General features: G+C 41.3%; 1 protein-coding gene across 2 annotated transcripts in view; it reads right to left on the reverse strand.

Moving 5' to 3' along the window:
• Positions 1-27,735, reverse strand: part of arhgap39 (Rho GTPase activating protein 39) — a 650,153-nt gene that overhangs the window by 132,421 nt on the left and 489,997 nt on the right. For both annotated transcript variants that reach the window (XM_043690879.1, XM_043690878.1), the window contains one exon: positions 18,182-18,255. In XM_043690879.1, the coding sequence (XP_043546814.1) occupies positions 18,182-18,255 (74 nt within the window). The remainder of the gene's footprint in view (positions 1-18,181; positions 18,256-27,735) is intronic.

Here is a 27,735-nt window from a genome sequence, read left to right on the forward strand (position 1 = left end):
AAACAGAGAACAGCCATGGAATTCCTAGAGGCATGGCACTCATACACAGATTCAATCAATAAGCACATCGACCTGGACCCAATATACCAGCCACTGCAGCGGACAGCTGGAACTGACAACCGGAAGCGGCAGATTCAAACCACTATAAATGCCAGAGGAAACATCACAGAAGCGCTTCACAGGAGGCTCCCAAGCACTGAGGATGTCACCTAGACAGGGGACGAAACGTCTGCAACACAAATTCCCAGCTTGGCGAACAGAACCACAACAACGAGCACCCGAGCTACAAATCTTCTCACAGACTTTAGACAAACTGTTTTTCACGTATCCCCAAAGGCAGCAAGGCATCTGTTATCTCTTATCTTACTACTCCCTATCTTATGAAGCATTTCTAATAAAGAAATTTGTTTGTCTTGTCTGTTCTGAAATACAAAGTTCTGGTTCCTGTAAAAGTAAATTCAGCGTTTTTTTTCTTCTCGTACCACCTTGTGTAACTAGTGAATCACAATATTAAACCATTAATCTTGCTCACTGGTGATAGAAAATGAGCCTTCCAGCTGTTCAAACAACAGAAATTGTCAGCAATTTCTTTCAATGTCCTACTGTTCAGCGCACAATGTTTTTCAAAGACAAGGTTCCCAATGACAATACAATTCTTATCCACAAAGCCACAATCAACAATTTCAACACTTAAATACGCAAAAGAGGAGCTTGATTGGATTCACACAGAACAACCAACAGGGAAACATTTGAGCCTGCTAGAATCACTGACTGTATAGGATATGAAGTATGTACGAATAGATCACAAAATCACACAAATGTGAAGGTGCAGGAGGCTATTTGACCCACCGTGCTTGTATCAGTTTATTAAATGAACATCGTTACTTAGTGCCAATCCTCTGCTTTCTGCCCATTCTCTTGCACATTATTTCAATCCAAATAATGGTCCAATGCTCTCTTGAACACCTCATTCGAACCTGCCTCCACTTCATTTCCAGGCAGTGCATTCAGAGTGAAAATAGTTTTCCTCTTTTCACTTCTTTAGCAGATCACTTCAAATCCATGGCCCTTTATTTTTGCTCACTTTACAAGCAGTTTTCCTCTTAAACTATTAACTCATTCAAGAGCTACCCATAAGGAATTTAAATCCACAGAGTTGCTTTAGGTTCCCTTAAACAAAACTAATCATATTTAAAAGACATTCATATATTTATAACTGGTAAATTAACTCAAAATACAAAGTTGTCTTCCACCTTTTATGACAAACATTACTTCCATTGTCAAAACACTCTTTAAATTCTATGCACTTTAAAATGCCCTGGCATTTACATCTCACGAAGGGCACCTTAACAGGTGCCAAACACAGGAAAGAGGAGTAGGCCATTTAGCTCCTTCAGCATGGTATGGTGGCTGTTTGTAATCTAACTCCATTTACCTACCTTTGCCCCATATCATGCCACACCTTTAGTCAACAAAACTCTATCAATCTTAGCTTTAAAATTAACAATTTATCCAGCAGGAATCACCATTTGTGGCAGAGAGTTCCAAACTTCTACCACCCTTTGTGTGAAGGGTTTTTCCTAACTTCATTCTTAAAAGATCTGGCTCTAATTTTAGACTGCCTCCTCATCCAAGTTTCCTCAAATGGAAATAATTTCTCTATATCTAATCCATCGATTCCTTTAGATATCTTAAAAGTTCAATCAAATCATCCTTTAACAGTCTAAATTCCAGGAAGCTGTAGTTTGCTTAATCTCTTCTCATATCTTGACCCTCACTGTTTAGGCATTTTTGTAGTAAATTCACACTTCACTCCTTCCAAGACCAATGAAAGGTGATTTCCAACACTGCAATATTTGTGCTCTATCTAGGTCTTTGTATAGCTGACTGTCTTCCCTTATATTTTAGCCTTCTAGATATACAGGCCTATGCTGTCAACTGGCCCTATAGTGGGAACAAGAGAGTTAGGAACAGGAACAAAATCAGACTGCTGGAGAAACACAGTAGATCTGGCAGGATTTAAAGAGAGAAAACAGTTAACATTTTGAGTTCAGTGAACTTTCATCAGATATTCTCTATTGTTCTCCAGCCCTCTGTGTTTGTTTCAGAATTCCAGCATTTGCAGTTCAACGTTTATGAGAATTAGGAACAGGAGTAGGCCATTTAGCCCTTTGAACCTGTTCCAACACTCAATAGGATCATGAACTGATTTGGTTTTAACTCTATATTCCTGTCTCCCATCCCATAATACCAGAATCCCTTGAAAACGAGATTTAACATCAGCCTTCACTAAATTTAATGATCTAGCCTCACTGCTTTCGAGGGAATAGAATTCCACAGTTTAATGATCCCTTGAAGGAAAAAGAATTTCCTCCCCTCAATCTTAAAAGGGAGTCCCCTCTAGACAACCACACCATGAACAATATTCACCTGAAACACACTCTCACTATAAACTTACTTCAACAGAAACAATTTGGTAGTGCAATTAAGGATAACACTAAACACATGATAACTTGCTCTCAGCAAATTCTCTCTGAAAATGAGGAATTTGTTCATGCACCTGGGTTCAACTTTGGTTCCCTCTCACTATCGTAAATGGGAAGAGGTATTCGCAGAGATTGAATTCCTTCATTATCAGTTTATCTAATCACAAACTACTGTCGAACAAGGATGCTTAACCTGAAGGCAAGCCTGGCAGATCGAGTACATGCATATTGTGAAACACCTAATGACTTGACAGATTTCCATCCACAATGTGAATGGCTGGTAGTGTTGCGTGATTTTAAGACAAACCCTGATATACACCTATGTAAACTTGACAAAGTGACTGGAATTGTTATACTCAAATATGACTACAGCAATAAAATGGATGCTGTACTCAATGATAGTTCCAAGTTGATATCTATAGAACCTGCCAAAGCACATGACCAAATAGCCACACTCAATAGCAAGCTGGAGAGGTGTAAATTGGACTTGTGTAAGGATGGTAACCTGTGGAGAGATATCATAGGAATCAATCTCATGGCTTACCACATAACCAAGAGCTACCCAAGAGAAATAAAAGTTATATACTGTTGAGAATTCCTTCATACAAGAGTGACTTATTGAGGGCATTAGAATATCCATGTCATCTTTCAACATTGCCAACTTGCTTACTCATAGAGACATACAAAAGCCTCTTTAAATGGTATATATCATAACAAACTAGATGGACCAATGGTGTCTGAATCTGTGTTCTCTAAACTTGAACTGAGCAACTCATGCAGTTAAGTTCAGTTTCACTATCACCATGTGCAACCAAATAGATGATGTTCTCATGGGATCAACTCCAGGCCCTGCCCTTGATACCATCTTTGTTGCTGAGGGAAGGCATATCACACGAGTGTTATGGTGCAGAAGGAGACCATTCAGCCCATCATTTACCAGATTTATCCTGAGCTGCTTCTGGAAGTGAGAAAGGAGGTTGCCAAGCTGCTGGTGAAGATCTTTGCCTCCTCACTCTCCACGGAATCCTACCGGAGGATTGGAAGGAGGCAAATATTGTTCCTCTTTTCAAGAAGGGTAATTACAGACCAGTCAGTCTTACGTTTGCGGTCAGCAAAGTTTTGGAAAGAATTCTGAGGGATAAGATTTATGACTATTTGGCAAAGCATAGCGTGATTAAAGGCAGTCAGCATGGCTTTGTGAGGGGCAGGTCATGCCTCACAAACATTATTGAGTTCTTTGAGGAGGTGACAAGACAGGTCGACGAAGGTCGAGGAGTGTATGTGGTGTATGTGAACTTCAGAAAGGCATTTGATAGGGTTCCCCATGGTCGGCTCATTCATAAGGTCAGGAAGTATGGGATACAGGGATATTTGCCGTCGATAGTATCAAGGGCTATTGCAGGCTACAGTGCGACATAGACAGGATGCAGAGTTGGGCTGAGAAATAGCAGATGGAGTTCAACCTGGATAAATGCGAAGTGATGCATTTTGGAAGGTCAAACCTTGAATGCTGAATATAGAATTAAAGACAGGATTCTTGGCAGCGTGGAGGAACAGAGGGATCTGGGTGTGGATGTACATAGATCCCTCAAAGCTGCCACCCAAGTGGATAGGGTTGTTAAGAAAGCATATGGTGTTTTGGCTTTCATTAACAGGGGGATCGAGTTTAAGAGCTGCGAGGTTTTGCTACAGCTCTACAAGTCCCTGGTGAGACCACGCTTGGAATATTGTGTCCAGTTCTGGTCGCCCTACTATAGGAAAGATACAGAGACTTTGGAGAGAGTGCAAAGAAGGTTTACCAGGATGCTGTCTGGACTGGAGGGATTGCCTTATGAAGAGAGGTTGATTAAGCTCGGACTTTTCTCTCTGGAGAGAAGGAGGAAGAGAGGTGACCTGATCGAGGTATACGAGATAGTGAGAGAAATGGATAGAGTCAATAGCCAGAGTCTTTTCCCCAAGGCAGGATTGACTGGCACGAGGGGTCATAGTTTTACAATATTAGGAGGAAGGTATAGAGGGGATGTCAGAGGTAGGTCTTTGCGCAGAGAGTTGTGAATGCGTGGAATGCGTTGCCAGTGGTGGTGGTGGAAGCAGAGTCAATAGGGATGTTAAGCTACTGCTAGACATGCACATGGACAGCAGTGAGTTGAGGGGTGCGTAGGTTAAGTTAATTTATTTTACATTAAGATTAACCCTCAGCACAACATCATGGGCCAAAGAGCCTGCTCTGTGCTGTACTTTTCTATGTTCCATTCCTGCATCATCTCGTTAAATGAGCATTACCTATAGCCAATCTCCTGTTTTCCCCCCATATCCATTTACATTATTTTTATCTAAATAATCACCCCACATTCTCTTGAACGCCTTAATTGACCCTGCTTCTACCACACTTACAGGCAGTGCATTCCATACTCTAATTACCTATCAAAATAATCCTGCATGATCATGGATGATCAAATCACCATTTGTTGTACATTGTCTAAAATTATGATCGGGTGAATGGCTGCCATGTTTGGCCTGAGTGTTTTCCCAGTCTACCTCAGAGCACCCTGGAAGGGGAAGGCATCTCAGAAATTTGAATGAAGCTAGCTGTTACACACTGCTTCTCTGCAATAAACCCCAAACAGATTTCTCCAGTAACAGGATGCTGCTGTGCAGCCAAGAAGAGATTTTTGCCGCCTGCACAAATGTGTAATGTGATACATGGGTTTTGGTGTCAAGTCTGGTGCCAGGTATGTAGGCTGTACGTCCCAGCGACTAGGGGGCTATATCAAACAAAACACCCCAGTGACCATTCACAGGTGGGATCACATTGACTGTGCACAAACAGCCTGCATGCGCAAGCCTCAGAAAATTATATCCACCACTAGGATTGATTCTGCTATAGGAAATTATTTAGTAAATAATCTGGATTATGCTAAACTATATTGGGAACTAGTTTAAGATCATCTGTTGGGCTCATTTTGATATATATTTATGCATCGTTATATATATAGGCAAACGTGAGGACTGCTGATGCTGGAAACCAGAATTTAGATCAGAGTGATGCTGGAAAAGCACAGCAGGTCAGGCAGCATTGGAGGAGCAGGAAAATCGACGTTTCGGGCAAAAGCTCTTCGTCAGGAATATATATATAAATACACAGAGCTGCTTTATGTGGGGAAAAGGAATTTGTACATACATTGCACTTTTTCATATAAAAAGGTCATAGGGACAACCAATCTCTGCTGTATCTGCATGGTAATACACTGACCATTCAGAATGTACCTACCTAGTCTGTGAATTAAGGTTGACTATTAACCATTTTGCTGCAGTTGAAATGCCAATGATGCACAACAAACCAGCATCCTCTTTTTATTCTGTCTAAAATGGCATCCCTTTATTCAAGTCTGTTTCTTGTGTCATAGTTCTGATGAGTGCAAGACCAAAAGCTTCAAATTCTAGTTTCTTTTAGCAATGTTTAAATTCTTTACTGCTAAGCAATCATTTATCCTTAGTCTGATTCTCCTAGTTCTAGTCTGCCTCACAAGGGGAACTATCCTTCTGGTATCCACCCTTCCAAATTCTCATGCGATCTTATATTAATCCAATAAGATGATTCCCTCATTCTACTAAATTTCAAAGGATATAGGGCCAACTTGTTTGAATTTATTTCATAAGATAAACATTTCCAACCCGGAAAGAACAGTGGACATTGTCTTAAATGCTTCCAACACAATATATCTTTTTTCCAAATAAGGAGACCAAAAAGATACACGGGACTCCAGATATGGTCTCACCAAGAACTTGACCAATGGCAGTAAAACTTCCCTCCTTTTATGTTCCAATCATCTGGTAATAAACTTCAACATTCCTTTTGCCTTCCTATCACTTGCACCACCTACACATTAACTGTATGTGAGTCATGTACCAGAACACCTAGGTCCCTTTGTACCACGGACGTCTTCAATTTCTCTCCACTTAAATAGCATCTGCTTTTCTCTTCACATTCACATTTTCTACATTATATTCCAGCTGTCAGACTTTTGCCCACTCAACCCATCTAGATCGCTTTGCTGACATTCTGCTGCTTCTTCTTAACTTATTTTTCTGAATATCTTGGTGTCATCAGAAAATGTACTATCACAGATTTGGTCTTTTTATCAGGAAATTGATGTAGTTGTACACATTTGAGGCCCAGCATTAGTCCTTCTGGAACATCATTAGTTACTGTTTGGCAGGGCAAAAAAACACATCACCTCTCTCTACTCTCTTGAGTAGATAACAGGAAACAATTCTTAATTCATGGGTAATTTGTCATCTCCAGCATCATGTGCTCTTATCCTGTGTAGTAACCGTTGATGTGGACCTTTTCAAACACCTTTTGGAACAAAGATCAAAGAAACAAAGAACAATACAGCACAGGCATAGGCCCTTCATCCCTTTAAGCCTGCACTGACACATTTTGCCTTTCCATACTAAAACTGTCTTCACTTATAGGATCTGTATCCCTCTATTCCCCTTCCATTCACAGATTTGTTCAGATACCTCTTGAATGCTGCTTTTGTGTTTGCTTCTACCACCTCCTCTGACAGCACATCCCAAGCATGCACCACCCTTTGTGTGAAATCTTCCCTCATACATCTCTTTTAAACTTGCCCCCTTGCACATTTAACCTCTGTCCCCTAGTAATTGACGCCTCTGGCCTGGGAAAAAGCCTCATGCTTTCCACTCTATCAATGCCATTCACAATCTTATACATTTCTATCAGGTTGCTCCTCAACCTTTTGAGTTCCAATGAAAACAAACCCAGTTTATCCAACCTTTCTTCATAGCTAAAATCCCCCCTACCATGTATCATCCTGGTAAACCCTCTCTGTGCCCTCTCCAAAGCATTCACATCCTTCTGGTTGTGTGGTGACCAGAACTGTACACAATATTCCAAGTGTGGCCTATCTAAGGTTCGATAAAGAAATCCTAGTGCTCTCCTATTTAAAGGCTTCCCTTCATCTATTTGTTATTTTCTCAAAAGCTCTCAAAAGGTGGGCGGCACGGTGGCACAGTGGTCACAGCGCCAGAGACCAGGGTTCAATTCCCGCCTCAGGCGACTGACTGTGTGGAGTTTGCACATTCTCCCAGTGTCTGCATGGGTTTCCTCCGGGTGCTCTGGTTTCCTCCCACAGGTCAGGTGAATTGGCCATACTAAATTGCCTGTAGTTTTAGGTGAAGGGGTGAAATGTAAGGCAATGGGTCTGGATTGGTTGCGCTTCAGCGGGTCGGTGTGGACTTGGTGGGCTGAAGGGCCTGTTTCCACACTGTAAGTAATCTAACCTAAATTAGATTTTAAACACTATTTCCCTATCACACATCCAAGATGACTCTTCAAAATTACATCATGATTTTCTAAGTACCCTTCCACAGCCTCCTTAATAATGAATGATGATATAAGCCAAACTGCTCTATAGCTTTCTGCTTCAGTTTCCCTCCTTTCTTGAACAGAGAAATTTCTCAATTTCCCATCCTTTCTTGAATGCTATTTCTCAATCTGCTGTGACTCTTCCAGAGTTTATGGATTTTTAGAGAATTATAATTAATGCCTCTATAGCTCTGCTGACACTTCTCTTACAACACTACAATGTAGGTGATCTGGTCCTGGAACCTTGTCAGACATTAATTACAACATCTTTTGCCAGCATTGTTTCCTGTGTGATAGTGATTATTTTAGGTTCCTCCCTCCCTTCAACTCATGCTTTTGAAGTGTCTTTGAAACATTTTCTAAGTCTTCACTCTGAGGCTCTGCCTTGGATCCTAGTCTCTTCTACTAGTGAAAACATCTTCTCCATGTCCACTCTATCCAGGCCTCACATTATTCTGTAAGTTTTAATGAGATTTCCCCCCTCATCTTTCTAAGCTTCCCTGAGTATAGACCCAATCACTCTTCATATGAAAAGCCCGTCTTCCCCAGGATCATTCTTATAAATCTCCTCTGGGATCCCTCCAACGCCAGCACAGCGTTCCTTAGATACAGGGCCCAAACCTGCTCACAATCCAAAGGCGGTCTGACCAGACTCTTGTTCAGCCTCAGAAGTATACCTCTGTTCTTGTATTCTAGCCCTTTTGAAACGAATGCCAACATTGCATATGTGTTCCTGCACATGCATGTTAATCTGAAGAGAATCCTGAGTTAGTACTCCAAAACCCATTTGTCCTCAGATTTCTGAAACCTTTTCCTATTTAGAAAATTGTCTAAGCTGCTAGTCTTCCTCCTGAAGTGCAAAATCTCACCCTTTTCCACATTGTATTCCATCGGTCACTTCTTTGCCCATGCTCCTAGCCTGTCTTCTGTAGCCAAAAAGTGTGGCGCTGGAAAAGCACCGCAGGTCAGACAGCATCCAAGGAGCAGGAGAGTCCATGTTTCGGGCAGAATCTGCAGTCCTCACTTTCTCCCTGTCTTCTGTAGCCTCCTTACTTGCTCAACACTACATGCCCTCCAACCTGTAAGTCTGCAAACTTAGCGCCAGTGCCCTTCATTCAGCCTAAATAGTCCATTCCTGTGCTTAATATCTGTTTGACCTTCCTCTAATTTATTCTCATCTGGAAGTTTGAAAACACGTATCAACAGATTTAAGAACAATTTCTTCCTCACTGTTATCAGATTTATTAATGGATCTCTCTAATATTTTAGTTGATCTTTCTCTGCACCTTCTCTGTAGCTGTAAAACTATATTGTACATTCAGTTCTATTACCCTTATGTACTTATGTAAGGTATGATTGATCAGGTTAGCACGCAAAACCATACTTTTTACTGTATCTCGGTGCATAATAAATCAAATCAGATCATCCAAATTGATCATAACTATATAATCTCTTCTCCCTAGCTTGTATGTTTTCCCCTTAAATGTACCTATACGACTCACTTTAATCACTCTCTGAATTGGCAAGTTCCACATTTTTATCACTCTTTTAGGAGACAGGTTTCATCTGAATTCCCAGTTGGATCTCTTGGTGACTACCTTATAGTGAAGGCCTCTATTTATGTCCTTTTCCTATTTCCAACAAAAGAGAATGTTCACTCTCTATCCACTCAATTAAAACCTCTCAAAAATGTAAAACTCTCATAATTCTCTGTTATGTCACCCCTCAACCATATTTTTCCCCTAGACAGAAGAGGCCCAAGCCTGTTAATCCTTTCCTGACATTTACCCAGAGTTTTTTAGTGTAATTTTCCTAAACCTTCCCAGTTCCACTGTAGAAAGGCTCTCCAATGTGGGGGTCAATAACCCAAATGGGACAGTGAGCTAAGATTTTGGGGTTGTGGGATTGAAGCTGTCATGGCTACTGTAGGCTTCTGAGTAAGTTACAACAACTATGTGCCCATTCCAACCTCTTGTTTTCACAGCTGTCTCTGAAGACTCAACACAGTTTAAGAGCTTTGAAGTGAAGTGAATGCATAGGGGGCACTGCTCACCGCCTTTTTAAAAGCAGGACATCCAAAACTGCACTCAGCATTGAATCAAGATTTGATAGAAACGCAGAGAAATCAGAGGAGTAGGCTATTCAGCTGCTCAAGCTTGTCCTGCCATTCCTTATGATCTTGCTGATCAACCAACTCAACAGCCTGTTCTTGTTTCTTTTCTCCTCAGCTTAATCCCTTTAGCCCTAGGTTCTATATCTACTACTTGAAATCATTCAGTGTTTTGCCCATTAACTGTTTTTGTGGTCGTGAATTCCACAAGCTCACCACTTTCTGGGTAAATAAATTTCTCCTCATCTCAGTCCTAAATGATTCAGGCTGTATCCATACACTGTGACCCCTGGTTCTGGACTCATCTGCCATCAGCAACATCCTTCCTCCATCTACCTTGTCTAGCCCTAGGCGGTGGTCTAGTGGTTTTATTCTTAGATTATTAATCCAAAAACTCAGATAATGTTCTGGGAACTCAGGTTTGAATCCCATTATGACAGATGGTGGAACCTGAATTCAATGAAAAAAAAAATCTCCTGATGACCATGAAACTATTGTCAATTGCTGAAAAACCAAACTGGTTCACTAATGTCCTTCAGGGAACAAAATCTGCTATCTTCACCTGGTCTGGCCTACACAGGACTCCAGACCCACAGCAATGTGGTTGACTCACAGTTGCCCTCTGAAATGGCCTAGAAAGCCATTCAGTTGCTCAATTACCACAAAGTCTCAACAAAGAAATGAAACCAGATGGGCCACCTAGCATCGACCTAGGCACCAAAAAGGATAATGGCAGAAACAGCCCTGTCAACTTTACAAGTCCTCCTTACTAACATCTGGAGATTAGCACCAAAATTGGGAGAGCTGTCTCACGGACTGGTCAAACAACAGCTTGACATAGTCATACTCACAGAATCAAACCTTACAGATAATGTTCCAGACACTACCATCACCATCCCTGGATTGTTCTGTCCCAGCAGAGGTGGCAGCACAGTGGGATACAATCGGGAGGGAATTGCCCTGGGAGTCTTCAACATTGAGTCTAGACTCCATGAAGTCTCATGGCTTAAGGTTAAACATGGGCAAGGAACCCTCCTGCTGATTCCCATGTACCATCCTCCCTAAGCTGATGGATCAGTTTCTCCTCCATGTTGAACAACACTTGGAGAGAGCACTGAGGGTGGTAAGGATACAGAGTGTACTCTGGGTGGGGGGTTTCAAAGTCCACCATCAAGAGTGGCTTGGCAGAAATATTGATCGAGCTTGGCAGGTCCCAAGGGACATAGCTGCTAGACTGGGCTTGCAGCAAGTGGTGAGGGATCCAACAAGTGGGAAAAACATACTCAATCTCGTTCTTACCAATCTGCCGGTGGCAGATCCATATGTCCATGACAGTATCAGTAAGAGCGAACCTCTAGTGGAAACAAAGTCCCGATTCACATTGAGAATAACCTCCATCATGTTGTGTAGCACTATTACAGTGCTAAATGGCACAGACTTCAAACAGATTTAGCAACTCAAGGCTAGGTATCCATGAGGTGCTGTGGGCTAACAGCGGTACCAGAAATGTACACCAATACAATCTGTAACCTCATTGCTTGGCATATCCCCCACTCAATCATTACCATCAAGTCAGAGGATCAACCCTGGTTCAATGAAGAGTGCAGGAGGGCATGCCAGGAGCATTCTTGTGCAACACCATGTTAGAGAAAAATCACGCTTTAGAAACAGTGTGTAAAGTGTTGGCACTGTAATCACGTTGCAGCCAATACACGTTTTAAAAATTCATGCTGTGGAACCAGCATCCCCAATTCATCAATCGCATTACAGCGAATTTGTGTTGACGAAACGTATGTTATAACAGAATGACCTGTATTTTAATGGCAAACAGTATAAGCTACAAGAGATCGAGCTAAGTGATCCCACAACTAATGGATTAGATCTAAGCTCTGTAGTCCTGCCACATCCAGTTGTGGAGGATAGTTAAACAACTCACTGGAAGAGGAGGCTGCACAAATATCCCCATCCTCAATGATGAAACAGTCCAGCACATCAGCGCAAAAAATAAGGCTGAAGCACTCACAATAATCTTCAGCTAGAAATGTCAAGTGGACCATCCATCTTGGGTCTTCCAGTGATTTGATTTGATTTATTGTCACGAGCACCCAAGTACAGGGTTGTTTGCGAGCAGTACAGGCAGATCACAGAAAGCAAGGACCTACAGATCACAGGGTGAAATAAACTTGGACATAGTGAGGCATACAGGTTACACGCGTACAGGGCGTGTGCGAGGCCCGATCAACATTAACAAGATCAACATTATTTGAAATAAGAAAGTCCATTCATCAGTCTAATAACGGCAGGGAAGAAGCTGCTCTGAACCTGTTGGTGCGTGCGTTTAAGCTTCTGTATTTTCTGCCTGACGGAAGGGGTTGTAGAAGAGCGTTACTGGGGTGGAAGGGGTTTTTGATTATGTTGGCAGCCTTTTCGCAGCAACGAGAACTGTAAATGGACCACTACAGTGGTCTCCAGCATCACAGATCCAAGTCTTCAGTCAACTCGATTCACTTCCTGTGATATCAAAAAAGGTTGGAGGCAGTAGACAATGCAAAGGCTATCGGCCCTGACAACATACTGGCAATAGTACTGAAGACTTGTGCTCCAGAACATGCCACTCCCCTAGCCAAGCTGTTCCATGTACAGTTACAACACTGGCATCGACTTGACAATGTAGATAATTGCCCAGGTATGTCCTGTGCAGAAAAATCAGGACAAATCCAACTCAGCCAATTACCGTCCCATCAGTTTACTCTCAATCATCAGTAAAGTGATGGAATGTTTCATCAACAGTGCTGTCAAGCAGCACTTGCTCAGCAATGACCTACTTAGTAATGCCTAATTTGGGTTCTGCCAGGACCACTCGGCTCCTGACCTCATTACAGCCTTGGTTTAAACATGGACAAAAGAGTTGAATTCCAGGGATGAGGTGAGAATGACAGCCCTTGACATCAAGGTAACATTCAACTGACTGTGACATCAAGAAGCCTTAGCAAAACTGGAATTAATGGGTATCGGGGGCAAACTCTCTGGTGGTTAGGGTTATAGCCAGCACAAAGGAAGATGGTTGTGGTTATTGGAAGATCAGTTATCTTAGCTCCAGGACATCTCTGCAGGAGTTCCTCAGGTTAGTGTCCTAGGCCCAACCACCTTCAGCTGCTTCATCAATGACCATCCCTCCATCATAAGGTCAGAAATGGGGATATTTGCTGATGATTGCACAATATTCAGCACAATTTGCAATTCCTAAGATATTGAAGCAGTCCATGTTCAAATGCAATAAATCTGGACAATATCCAGGTTTGGGCTGACAAGTGGAAAGTAACATTCACGCCACACAAATACCAGGCAATGACCACCTCCAATAAAAGACAATCTAATTGTCATCTCCTGATATTCAATGCTGTTAACAGTACTGACTTCCCCACTATCAACATCCTTGTGGGTATCATTGACCAGAAATTCAACTGAATTCACCACATAAACACAGTGGCTAAGAAAGCAGGTCAAATGCTAGGAATACTGCGACTCCCCAGAGACTGTCCACCATTCACAAGGCACAAGTCAGGAGTGTGATGGAATAATCCCCACTTGCCTGGATGGGCGTAGCTCCAACAACACTGAAGAAGCTTGACTCAAAAGCAGCCCATTTGTTTGGCACCACATCCACAAGAATCCACTCCTCCACTGTCAAAACTCAGTACACACTGATGCTAAGATCTACAAGACGCACTGCAGAAATTTACAAAAGATCCTTAGGTAGAACCTTTGAAACCCACAACCCTTTCAGTCTAGGAAATGGAATAAAGGTAGCAGATACATCGGAACACTACCAACTACAAGTTCCTCTCCAAGCCACTCATCATCCTAACTTGGAAATATATCGCAGTTCCATCTCTGTTGCTAGATCAAATTCCCTCCCTCAGGGCATTGTGGGTCAATCTACATCAAAGGCACTGCAGCAGTTCAAGAAGGAAGTTCCCCGGGCAACTGGGGACAGGCAATAAATGCTGGTCATCCAGGGATGCCCACGTCCCACAAGTGAATAAAAAAACCGTTTCAACTTGTTTGCACCTTCAGAGAATTACGCAAGTGAACCCTGAGGTCCCTCTGCTCCTGTACTCCTCTCAAAGTTATACCATGGAGCCTGTATTGTTCCTTTTACCAAAGTGCATTACCTCACATTTCTCTGCATTGAAAGTTCTCTGCTAGGTACCTGCCCATTTGGCTAACTTGTCAATGCCCCTGCGAAGTTGTTCAGTGTCATTGTCATGATTCACTATTCTCCTTCACTTAGTATCATCTGCAAGTTTAAAGATTTTGCCAAATTGTTTACTTAAATCAAGAAAATATTAAGGTCCGAACACCAATCCCAGGGGAACACACCTTCAACTCATCTCTAAACGGAGAATTGCCCCTCGGTTTCCTACCTTATAGGCAACTTCTAATCCATGCTGCCATAGAGTCATCAATTCCAAATATTTCTAATTTGCTAACCAAATGCTAGCACCTTATCAAATGCTTTCTGGAAGTCCAAACATACAGCATTCATAGCACTAGCCTCATCCAGAGCCAGTTTCACCTCATCAAAGAACTCAGTCAAATCCAGCTGCTGAAGTTTTGCCTGTGTGAGCTCAGTGTTTTTCTGATTCCTTGATGCCATTTCAATCGGCCAATGCCTGAATATCAGGATAGCTCTTCTCACCTGTCCTTTTAGATGTTTGATAACGTGGAGATGCAAAGCATTTTCTTGATGTCTATGTGAAGTAATACTATCAAAGTCAGATTCTCTCGCCATTTCATTCACTTGCTAGTAAGCGCAAAACCAGTGTCACGTTTACCTGAATATCATCAGTGACTGCATAATGAAGGTAATCCACTGAAAGTGCTTTGTGACCTCCTAGTAATATGAAAGATAGTTAGATTTTTAAAAAAATTATTGTTTTAAAGTTCTTTAGAAAGCAAGCAGTTACTCTCATGTGATTTCTTTTTAATCTGTTCACTCTTAATTCTGGCTGAGACTGATTATGCAAAGTTGTGCCTAATTCAATTTCTATCTCTGCTTTGATAAGGCAATTACACACCAGAGATACAGAGCACACTCTCATGCTCAATAAAACATTTCTGTTGAAAGGGGCATTTGCTCTTCATTAAAGCAGACCTTAACAGACATAGATTAAAGGCAACTCCTGGGCTGTGAAGAAAAAGGTTTCCAATTATTTTCTCTTATTTGATGTGAGACAAATGAGCAGCCAAAAGGTGAAATGAATGGTGGCAGGATTAACATCTGCTGAAGGCGATGGTAACCTTACACTGATTTCAATTGTCAGCCAGAATCCTCTGGAGCTGCATGCTCACATTTGTTTGCAATTTGCAGTCAGTGCTTCTGTTTAAACAGTAAGAAAAATTCTTCCCTTAAATAAAATAAGTAGGAGCTGAGGTAGATAATACTGTGAACCACAATTGCCTGTCAGGTAGTTCAGTTCAAATGAATTATTTGTGCCAGCAAACATGCACCCTATGTGCACTGAAGTAGCAGTTCATAGAGTAAATGGCCTTGCTCCAATATCAAAGATCAACTAAGTCTGTTGCACCGCTCAATTAGTTCATGGCTTGTTTGAAGAAATAACCACATCTACCTGCTCTGGCTCCATATCCATTGCTGATCAAAAATATTCATAGGTTTTGGGAAATTTTTGATCAACTCCTAGTTGTTTGGGGAAGTGGAGGAGAGAGTTCTAGATTTCCATGTTGAGTTTTGTGAAGAATCACTTTTGGACATCATATATAAGCATCACATCTAAGGCTTGTTAAAATGTTAAAATTAAGATCATATTAAAATAATATTAAGATTAAACCCCTTTCCTTTGGATTTCCCTAGCAGGGGACATAGATTATGATAGGATTTAATGATGTAGATATAGAGAAACTATCTTAACCACCTTAATTAATTTTTTCTCCACATACACTGTCATAATATACTTCCAGCATTTTCAGATTTCAAGCATCTGCTTCATTATGAGTTCCAAATAAGTAATCTGTTTAAATTCTATACTCAAGGGAATACAAACCAAGCACATATAACTTTGTCTATGTAGTACAACACAAAGCTGGTGGGAGGGTCAGCTGTGAGGAGGGTGTAGACTTGCTTCAAGGTGATTTGAAAACTTTGAGTGAATGGGCAAATTCATGGCAGATAAAGCATAATGTGGATAATTGTGACTTTATCAACTTGGGTAGCAAAAACATGAAGGCTGATTAATATACAAATGGCTATAAATTAAGAGTGGGAATGTGCAACAAGAACTCGGTGTCGTTATACAACAGTTCCTGAAGGTAAAACTAGGATCAGACAAGGTAGATGCAAACAGGGTGGTCCCAGGGGTCACAGTCTAAGGATACAAGGTAAACCCTTTAAGACTCAAATTAGGAGAAATTTCTTCACCCAGAGAGTGATGAACATGCAGAATTCGCTAGCATGGACAGCAGCTGAGGCCAAAACATTGCACAATTTCAAGGAGGAGTGAGATATAACATTTGGGGCTAAAGGAATCAAAGTATATGGAGGAAATGCAAGGACAGGCTTTTGAGTTGGATGATCATCTATGATCATAATAATTGGTGGAGCAGGCTTGAAGGGCTGAATGGCCTACTCCTGCTCTAATTTCCATGTTTCTAAACTGCCCTCATAATATTTTTACCTTTATAGCTCTGTTGGGCCCAGATCTGGACCTATTCTCACCAAGTGAGTTAAATCAAAATCAGGGCTAATGTGAACTAGACACTGCTAATAGAAGAAGTAGCCTGATCTGAGAAGTCAGCCAAATTATGGGGAAGTGATGGCCTAGTAATATTATTGCTGGACTGACAACCCAGAGACCCAGCTAATGTCTGATGACCCGGGTTTGAATCCCATCATAACAGATGGTGGCGTTTGAATTCAATAAAAAATATCTGGAATTAGGAGTCTAATGATGACCATGAATCCATTATTGCTTGTCAGTAAAACTCATCTGGTTCACTAATGTCCTTCAGGGAAGGAAACTGCCATCCTTACTCGATCTGGCCTACATGTGACTCCAGACCCACAGTAATGTGGTTGACTCTTAATCACCCTCTGGGCAATTAGGAATGGGGCAATAAACGCTGCCTGGTCAGTGATGCCCTCTTCCCATTAAAAAATAAAGAATTTATAGTGTTTAACTCTGTATATGTGTGGATGGTTGCGTTTGTGACAAATGCCACCCGAAATGGAGTCAATCATGTCAGCATATGTAACAGTTCCTCCCCTGGCTCAATGTTTGATCATTTTGAACACAACTCTGTTGGATCATGGCACCATATTTGTGTTGGGAAGATACAGTGTATGTGTGGAAAGGCCACTTCAGCAAGATCCTGCAAGGTGTCCAGTGCCCCTGGAATCCCATCAATGAGGTACTCATTCATGTCCAGAAAATATATGCAAGATGTTGTAATTCCAACATATTGGATCATGAAATTCTGGGTATTGTATTCATCACTGCCTTAACTAAGTCACTCTGCTGCAATTTCCAATTTCACCTATTGGTCAGAAGGTGGTTAGATGAGCCAAGTCACTTTCCCATCATTGTCTAGGCACTTTGTTGAGTGATATAAATGACCATGGTCTTCCAAACCTTTTCACAGGGCCTACATTAGCGTAGAAGGATCATTACAACACTGAAACAGTTGATTTTGGTGAATGTATCACAGTCACCATTCATAACTGCATCTCAGCAGTCATCAACCAGTGCCCTTGAGATACATCTTGTTGTGGTGTTAAATCAGTTCTCTTGGATTGTTAGGCTTAGTAATTCCTCCACAGCTAGACCCATTGAATTACTATCTCCTGCTATGGCAATCGAGCTTTCACACCTGGCTGGACTGAATCAGTGCGGCCTTTGACTTCAATCTCATCATTTTCTGACCTGGTTATCAATCCTAGCTCAACAGTCAATGAACCTCACCATTGCCAGTGTGCCACCCAAGCCCGCTCCTTTCGTTGCCCAACCCCACTCTCCTTCACAATGTTATTCTTCCTAAAGCATCAGTTGCTTTACTTTTTAAATTTTGAAACGAGGGAATGCTGGAAAAATGAACAAACATGGTGAACTACTCCTATTAGCACATCAGCATAATTTATATTAGGTAAAAAGAATGAAGCATCTTGATTACCTTCTTTGCTCCAGTCAGAGCCGATTTCTGTAGTTTACGGTAGCAGTACTTAGCATACGTGCTAATAGCAACACCTATCAAAGAGGAACAGAAAACCATTAGACATGGCAGAAACACCAAGTGTAACAGTGGGGAGCAAGGTGCATGCGAGCTCATGTATTTTTTTTTCCTTTCTCGAGAACATCATTGGTTTTCAGTGCAATTGTTCCACAATTTAGCATTAAAAAGAAATGCTCAATGTTGATCAAGACAAAAGGGTGTCACAATTCCTTTCATTGAGTAGGATATTAATTGACGGTCTGACCTTCTGTACCTTTGGTGAGGCATTATGTGCTCAAGTAGGGTAAAGTCTCTGTTGGCTGGCCTGAAAAATGGATCATCAGACACTAGGTGATACAGGCTGAAGAAAACCTTTAGATTAGATTACATACAGCATGGAAACAGACCCTTTTGCCCAACAAGTCCACACCGACCCTCTGAAGAGCAACCCACCCAGACCCATTCCCCTACATTTACCCCTTCACCTAACACTACAGGCAATTTAGTATGGCCAATTCACCTGACCTGCACATCTTTGGACTGTGGGAGGAAACCGGAACCCCGGAGGAAACCCACGCAGACACTGGGAGAATGTGCAAATGCCACACAGACAGTTGTCTGAGACGGGAATTGAACCCGGGTCTCTGGCGCTGTGAGGCAGCAGTGCCAACCACTGTGCCTCTGGATACTCTGTGTGAATCCTAACTCCCCGTGGCTATTGATCTAAGGAGAATTCTGATGGTTTGTGTCACGTTGGCCGATGAGAGGAACACTTTATGCATCTCCAATTCCAGAAAAATTGTTATCTGATGGACAACTGTCACCCCAATTCTTATCTGTCACTTTATCTTGATTGATACTACAATCTGTCTTCTTTAGACCTTCTGAGCTACACGTTTTTATTGCCCACACTTCCTCCTCTAAGGTGCTAACATGATTTTAGAATTATCTTCCCTGAGTTAAAAAGTTATGGTTCCTAGTCAAAACCATTAGAATTTGACCTATATAACCTAGTCTGATGCTTCAGTTTGGCAGAGATGAGTGCTGGATTATTGTATTTTGGGGAGCTGTTAAATTGGGCCTCGTACAGAAATTGAAGATCCCTAAGGTCTTATTTCAAGAATAGTAACAAATTTTCTCCCTCATGTCTAAGTCAACATTCCTTCCCCAAGCAAACACAAGAAAAAAACAGGTCATTTATATAATACTCAAGATATTAGTATTTGCAAATAAGTTACCATACTCATTTACAGAGCAGTGACATGTTACAAATTACTATTGTGGCTGTGAAGCAATTTGGGAATGTTCTGAGTAAATATTAGGGACTTTATTAATGCAATTTCTCTTGCCTCATTGTGCTGAAATAAAGATCGATGACACTATTTCCTCCAACTCCTGAAACCTTGTCAAATGTAAGCCATTGCTCCTTTCTCAACTTCCTACTTCTATTCATCATGACATGCCTAACTAACAAAGCATGCAGCGATCTGCTCAAAATCCTTAACAAATATTGCTCAAAGGGGCATGTCAGTTTCCCAGTGAGGCTCAATTTAGTGTGTTCTCTTGCTCCCTGTTGAGAAATCCCATGTCCTTCACTTGACCTTTCTTCACAATGATATAGACCAACAAGTCACTCCGTGATCTAGTACATTTTTCTCAGCCTACTCTGCTGCTACAGAACTGCACTGTCTTTCAACAAGGAATTTAAACAGATATCATTCAGTGCACTGGCGTAGCTGCACTCACAGCTCAAATAAAGGGCATGGCTCCTATAATGGCGTCACACAATTTATATTTGATTTATACTCTACAAAGATGCAAATTTGGGATCATCCCATGTCTCATTCAGACTTAATTAATGGCTCTACTTGAAGTCAGACGGGGATTTGTCTAATGTCCTATTGAGCAATCCTTTCTTAACTAACATGGTCATAAAGCAAATTAACTACTCAATCTATCACTGATACAGTGGTCATTCTGTGCAACCAGCCTTAATTTCTCTAAGCAATAAGTGACTAATGCAAATTTTACTTTTTGTCTAATTTTATAGAAGAAAATTGCATTTGGATAATTTTTAAAATTCTTTAATGGGATGTCGATGTTGCTGGCAAGACCAACATTTGTTGCCCATCCCAAATTTCCCTTCAATTGACTGGCCACTTCAGAGGGTAGTTAAGAATCACTTTGCTTTGGATCTGAAGGTACACGTAAAGCAGACCAGGTAACGAGATTAGATTTCCAGTTAGCCAAATGGGTTTTTATGTTAATCAATGATAGCGTTCAATTTCAGATTGTATTGTTGAATATATCAGCTGCCAAGGTGGGATTTGAACCCCTGTCCCAGAGCATGGCCTGGTCTGGATTATTAGTTCAGTTAAATTGCCGCTACATTATCTTGCTCCTGCCCCAGACAACGTTGTGACATATTAACATGACAATATCTTACAACACTTTTAATTGTTCCAGAGGAACTCAGGGCTGCTTTCTCATTAGCAAGAGATGAATTTTGGTATCTGAGGATCAGTTGGCTGGATGCCTGTTTTGTGACGCTGTGTGAATCCAACAGTGTTAGCTCAGTTCGCACACCAGCTGAGGTTACCATCTAGGTCCCATCTCTCAACCCTCCCCTCACCTGAAGTACAATGACCCTTGGGTTAAACTCATCACCATATCTCTTTAATAAGAGAGCAGTCCTATGGTCCCCTGGGACTACGGGTGACTTTACTGTTTTCTTTATTGTTGCAGTGGTAGAACTATGACATTCTGTACTTCATTATATCTTTGCATGACATAGAATTTTACAGCACAAAAATAGGCCATTTATGATCCCACTCTTCATGCAATGCTATCAGCATAACCATACTTGTAAAAACACAGAAACATTTGTATTATAGAAGGCAGCTTAATACAAATCAATCAAAATTTGATTGATTTTGTCAGTGTTGGCAGAAGACAGTATTTCAGTCTAAACCAATTTTCCAGCACAGAAAGTACATATCTAAGTGATTTTTTAAAAACGCTGCGAGGTTTTCTGCCCCTACCACCTATTGAGGCAATGAGTTCAAGACCCCAACTACACTCTGGAATGGAAACATTTCTCAACTTCCCTCCAATCAATGCACCAATGGCTTTAAATCTATGGTCTTCATGTTACTGACCTCTCTGCAAATGAATTAAGTCCTTCTTATCCACTCTGTCTAGGCTGCTCATAACTTTATACATTTCAATTAAAACTACCCTCTGCCTCTTCTTTCTCAGAGAGAACAACACCAGCCTCTCTTTCCTCCTAGCTAAAATGTCTCATTTCCAGCAGCAGCCTTATAAATTCCTTCTGTACCTGCTCGAGTGTGATTATGGCTTCCCTTTAATGCAGTGACCAGAATTGTATGCAATGCTCAAGCTGCTCTAACTAGTGATTAATGCCCAGGTGCTTACATCTGTGCTAAAAAAAAGTGTGCTTTTTTGATCACCATATCTGAATGTCCTGCTACATTCAGAAATCTGTCAGCATATACTCCAAATTCCCTTTGATTCTCTACATTTCTCAAGAATCTGGTTATTTATTAAATATTCCCTTCCCTTGTCTGTCCTCCCCAAATGACATTCTCTGCACTAATTTCATTTACTGCATGCTAGCTATCTCACCAGCCCATTGACATCCTCCTTTATGTCACAGTGCTCTTCCTTGCTGTGAATTTTATCCCATTGTGATATCATCTTCAAAATTCTTAACTCAGTCCCTTACAGTTAAGTCTAAATCATGGACACACATCATGAACAACAAGTGACCCTGACTGAGCCCTGTGGAACTCAGTCACAAAAATGCTGTCAATCAGAACACTTTGCTTTCTGCCACTCGGCCAATTTTGAATCTAATTTGCTAATTTTCCCTGGATCACATAAGCTTTTAACTTCTGACCAATCTACCATATGGGACCCCTGTCTCAAACCTCGCTAAAATCATTTGGATTACATCAAAGACCTCACCTCTATCAACCCTAATTTCAATTCCCTCCAAATATTCAAACACTTTAGGCAAACATTAACAAATCCATGCTGACTGTTTGTGATTAATTTATACTACTTTAAATAACAAATAAGTTTCAGAATTTTTTCCAATTAGTTGCTGAGGTTAGTTTGACTGGGCTGTAATTACTTGTGCTATTTCTTCCCCCTTTTGTCAACAATAATGAACAATGCTGATGCTTCAGCACCACAGAGGATTAGAAAACAATGGTCAGAATTTCTACCAATTCTTTCATTGATTCCCTTAGCATCCTGAAATACCTATTAGCCGAAACTCATGATTTATTCACATTCAAGGATGTTAATTAAACACTTAATATTTCCTCCCTTGCTACATCCAACATATTGCACACAATTTCTCTACAAAAGCAGGTCAGTGAAAAACACACCACGTGATTCCACATAGCCCTTCCACCATCGAAAAGGCACAAGGCAGGAGTGCTCCAACAATACTCAAGAAAATTGATATCATCCAGGCCAAAGCAATCCACTGGATTGGCTCCACATACATCATGTTAAGCATCCACCACCAACACAATGTGGCTGCAATATGTATTCCTTCACACAAACCACGACAGAAACTTGTCAAGGTTTCTTTAATCGAAGTCTTCAAAGATCTGGGTATTAAATTTATACTGGCATTCCTGTGTAGCATTGAGGGACTGTTGTGCTCTTGGATATGTACATTCAATAAGATCACGGTTAATAATGATTACTCAACTTTCTCACTTACCCTGGAAAATCTTTCACCCTTGAACTTACCAATAATTTATCCACCTCTAACTCTTCCACCTTTTAAGCAAGAGATTTCCAAAGACTGATGATTTTCTGTGAGGTAAAAAGAACCCCTCATCTCTATCATCAATAGAATGGCAGGGTGGCACAGTGGTTAGCACTGCTGCCTCACGGCCAGGACCCGGGTTTGATTCCAGCCTCGGGTAACTGTCTGTGTGGAGTTTGCACATTCTCCCCATGTCAGCGTGTGTTTCCTCCGGGTGCTCCAGTTTCCTTCCACAATCTAAAGATGTGCAGGTCAGGTGGATTGGCCGTGCTAAATTGCCCACAGTGTTCGGTGCATTAGTCAGAGGGAATGGGTCCAGGTGGATTACTCCTCGGAGGGTCAGTGTGGACTGATTGGGGCCGAAGGGCCTGTTTCCACACTGTAGGGAATTTAATCAATGATTGACAAGCCTAGCCTATCCAACCTTTCCTCCTAAGGCACTCCAGCCATTAGTCCTTCACTGAAATGCTTCCAATGTATTTACACCCTTCCTTTAAACAGAAGACCAATACTATACATAGCATTCCAGGTGTGGTATCTCTGTGTAAATGAAGCATAACTTCCCTACTTTTATATTCAATTCTACTCGCAAGAAAGGATAACATTCTACTTGCTTCCGTAATTACTTGTGGCATCTCCACCCCTAATATTGTGATTAATGCATCAAGAGACCAAGGCGACTTTGCAATCTCTCAGTGTTAAGACAATATGCTTTTAAAAAACACTCTTCCTGCCAAAATTGACAATTTCGCATTTTCCCACGTTAAATTCCATTTGCCAGATCATAGCCCGCTCACTAAAATGAATTATATCCCTTTAAAGCTCTTGTGACCACTTCACAACTTACTTTACAAATGTCCCTTTGTGTCATCAGGCAAAATAGCAACCATACTTTCGGACCTTTTACTCAAGTTATTTTTAGAAATTGTAACAAGTTGAGGCCAGCACTGATCCCTATGATAATCCAGTCATTATACATTAGCAACCAGCTGATGATGCCTGCACTCTGGTTTTCCCATTAGCTGACCAATCTACTATCCATAGGCGGAAGTGGGTATGCCAGAGGACACAGTCAAGAATAGCGTGGTGCTGGAAAAGCACAGCAGTCAGGCAGCATCCGAGAAGGAAAATCGACATTTCAGGCAAAAGCCTTTCATCAAGGGCCTCATTCCTGATGAAGGGCTTTTCCCCAAAACATCGATTTTCCTGCTCCTCGGATGCTGCCTGATCTGCTGTGCTTTTCCAGCACCACTTTAATCTAGATTCTCAATCTACTATCCACGTCAATATGTTACTCCTTACACCATGAACTTTTATATTCTTTGATATGGCACTTTTTTTTCTTTATTCATTCATAGGATGTGAGTGTGACTGGCTATTGCCCATTCCTAATTGCCCAGAGTCAACCATATTGCTGAAGGTCTAGAGTCATGTGTCAGCCAGAGCAGATAAGGATGGCAGTTTCCCTCCCTAAAGGATATTCATGGGGAGTTTTCCAATAATTGACAATGGATTCATGGTCATTAGACACTTAATTCCAGATTTCTTTTTTAAATGAATTCAAATTCCACCATCTGCCATTCTGGGACTCGAACCTTCGGTCTCCAGAACACTACCTGGTCTCTGGATTAGCAGTCCAGCGATATTACCATCACACCTTCGCCTTTATCTTATCAAATATTATCTGACAATCCAACAACAGTACACTTACAGATTCCCCTTTGCTCACAACAGTCTTACTTTCTCAAGAACTCCAACAGGTTGGTCAAACACAATTTCCCTTTCACAAAACCAGATTAATTCTCTCTGATTACCCTTCACATCTCTGAATGCCTTGCTGTAATTCATAAAATGTAAAAGATCCCATACCAATATTATGAAGAGATGCAGTAGCCCACCCCTTGTCTTGGCCCAAAGTTACCCCTCACACAATATCAATTAAAATAGGCTCTGAACGTGGGACCTTGCTGTGTGCAAACTGGCTACCATGTTCCCTACTTTCCATGAATTAGGCTGGTTCAAAAAGTACTTAATTGACTATAGAACACATTAGAATGCTGTAAGGTCATGAAAGTATTGTAAAAGGAAAGAACTTTCCCCTTCCACTGCTTGCCTGGTGTGAGGTTGGGTCTCTTTAAACTAAAGGGAGAACAACATCATCTGAAGAATCTGTAATGTCAGTATCAAGTTTGACAGGGAGACTTACTTTTACAAGGAGAAAGTGAGAACTGCAGAAGCTGGAGATCAGAGTTGACAGTGTGGTGCTGGAAAAGCCCAGCAGGTCAGGCAGCATACGAGGTGCAGGAGAATTGACGTTTCCGTCATAAGCCCTTCATCAGGAACCCCTCACTCCTGATGAAGGGCTTATGCCTGAAATGCTGATTCTCCTGTTCCTCGGATGCTGCCTGACCTGCTGTGCTTTTCCAGCACCACACTCTCGACGTACTTTTCCAGCATTGCTCCATGGATGTTGATTCCTTCAAACTCCTCCTTTGTAGCTATTGTTTACCTCTGCAATTTATGGTGAATGTCAGAAAATTTATATCTGTGGTGTCGGAATCACAAATCCTGCCTGGTGGACTTACCTAGAGTCCTCAGACAGCATCTTCCAATTCCACAACCTCTACCCTATTTAGAAGGACAAGGGCAACAAATACTTGAAAGCACAACCACATGCAAGTTAAATCATTCCTTCACTGCTGTTGGGTCAAAATCTTTGCAATTGGCACTATGGGTATTCTCACATCACATATGATTCAACAAGGTAGCTCACCAACATCTTCTCAAGGGAAATTAGGGATGGGCAGATCAATTACACCCCCATCATGTGAATGAATAATAAAAAAAAGTGTTGCATTGTTATTTCGAGCAGGAATCATGTGAGTTTCATCTGCCCTTTAAATTTGGGAACCAGAGAAATGAGCAAGTTGTGAAGATCTAGAATGCATTGTCTGAAAAGGCCATGGAAGCAGATTAGTACAATATTCAAAAGGAAATGGGAAAAACGCTCAAAAAGGAATTAAGTTGAAGGTGTTGTGGGGCAAGTGCAAAGTCATGGGGTCAAGCGGATAGCTTTATCAAAGGGCAAGGACAGGCACAGTGGGCCAAACAATCTTCTTCTGTGGAATGTGATTTCAAACAGAGTATATTCAGCACTGCACTCACTGAAATCAGTTAACTCAGTGAAGATAGGTCAGGATCTTCTCAACTCTATGGCTGCCTTTGACATCTCAGCTATGCAGTAGGTACACTAAGGGCACAACAATTAGCTTCAATGTTCCTGCTTAAAAAGTGATATTTAGAGATCTCTTTTGGAATGTACAGGTAACATTTGGACCAAGTTTATGTGATCCCCCCCTTACCTGCCAAACCGTTGTTCAGAATTCACAAGGATGTTGACTTGGCGAGGTCAGGGAAATTCTACTGCCTTCAGAAGGTCACTGCAGCCTGAATTAGTAGCTTCAGAAGAGAAAGCTGCTGATGGGAGGCACGAGGAAACCTGTCTCTCTCACCTTCATCTTGCTCTCTGCCATGTCCTTCACCAAGTTGCTTAATTCCAGTGCCAGTGAAGAAATTATTTTTATTTAAAATGAGACTGAGTATTTGTGAATGTGTATATGCGCAAGGTGCACAGACAGAGGTTTGTCCTTAGGGAGGCTTGTGCAGAGTCTTTGGTCCAGTATTCTAGCAGCCCAGCGTGGACAGCCTGCTCCAGCAGAGTCTTCCAGCCTGGTGTGGTGATCTTGCAGTGGTACTGTCTTTTCCCATTTGTGGAACAAAGATGGAATTTGTCTTAATGTCTTACTTTTTCTTATCTATGTCTTCTGGTATTAATACACATTCCACGATATGGCAACTTAAACAGTTTTTACTGTACTTTTTTTGTAAAAAAATACAAATGACTATTCAATATGATTCTGTATAACATTAAACACATTCTGTTGTACTGTTACATTGTCACAAACAATAGTTTTGTCATGTGCTGAGCAGCTGGTGCAATTCTGATTGAAGATTATGAATACAATCTGCAGAAATCACTTGTCAGAACTGACCTTCAATATACTACTGCAGTGATATAAACCACTAGGTGGCCCAATCACTGCTATCTTTCTTCATCAAACTGGTATTAGCATGACAAGATCCCATTAGTATCCCAGGGATAAATGATCTCCAGCTTTTAGATACTCGGTTTAAATTCTGACACACACAGTGATGCTATGAATAAATCTCAATAATTTACTCAGTATTAATGGTTGAAGGTTCAGACTTCAATTCTCAATTATCTAAAACACAGTGTTCCACAATAACAGGTCAATGAGTGTTGCCATCTAAAGCACTGAAAGTAGCAGTAGGCTGGTGCTTGATTGCAATAACTGCTACTTGTATGTTTCTCAAGATCCACAGCAATGTGTTTGATTCTGAATTGCCTTCTTAAGAAGTCTAGCAATCCACTCAAGTGAAGAAAACTAGGGCTGAGTGGCACTGCCAGCAACACCCACATCCTGTGACAGTATTTTCCCAAAATTTGTGCAATCACAGAAAGAAACTTACTTTGGACAATCTTTTAAAATGTACAATTCCAACTCTGCTCCACTACTTTACTCCCTACTGAATGCACCTTTCATTTACTCCTGTCTCCTGGCTCCAGGATATGAAGTAAAGTTTTCCAAAGCATTCCAAAGGAGGGTAATAAGCTGACCAAGCCAAA

This window comes from Chiloscyllium plagiosum, chromosome 5 (genome assembly GCF_004010195.1).
Source record: "Chiloscyllium plagiosum isolate BGI_BamShark_2017 chromosome 5, ASM401019v2, whole genome shotgun sequence".
NCBI lineage: Eukaryota > Metazoa > Chordata > Chondrichthyes > Orectolobiformes > Hemiscylliidae > Chiloscyllium > Chiloscyllium plagiosum.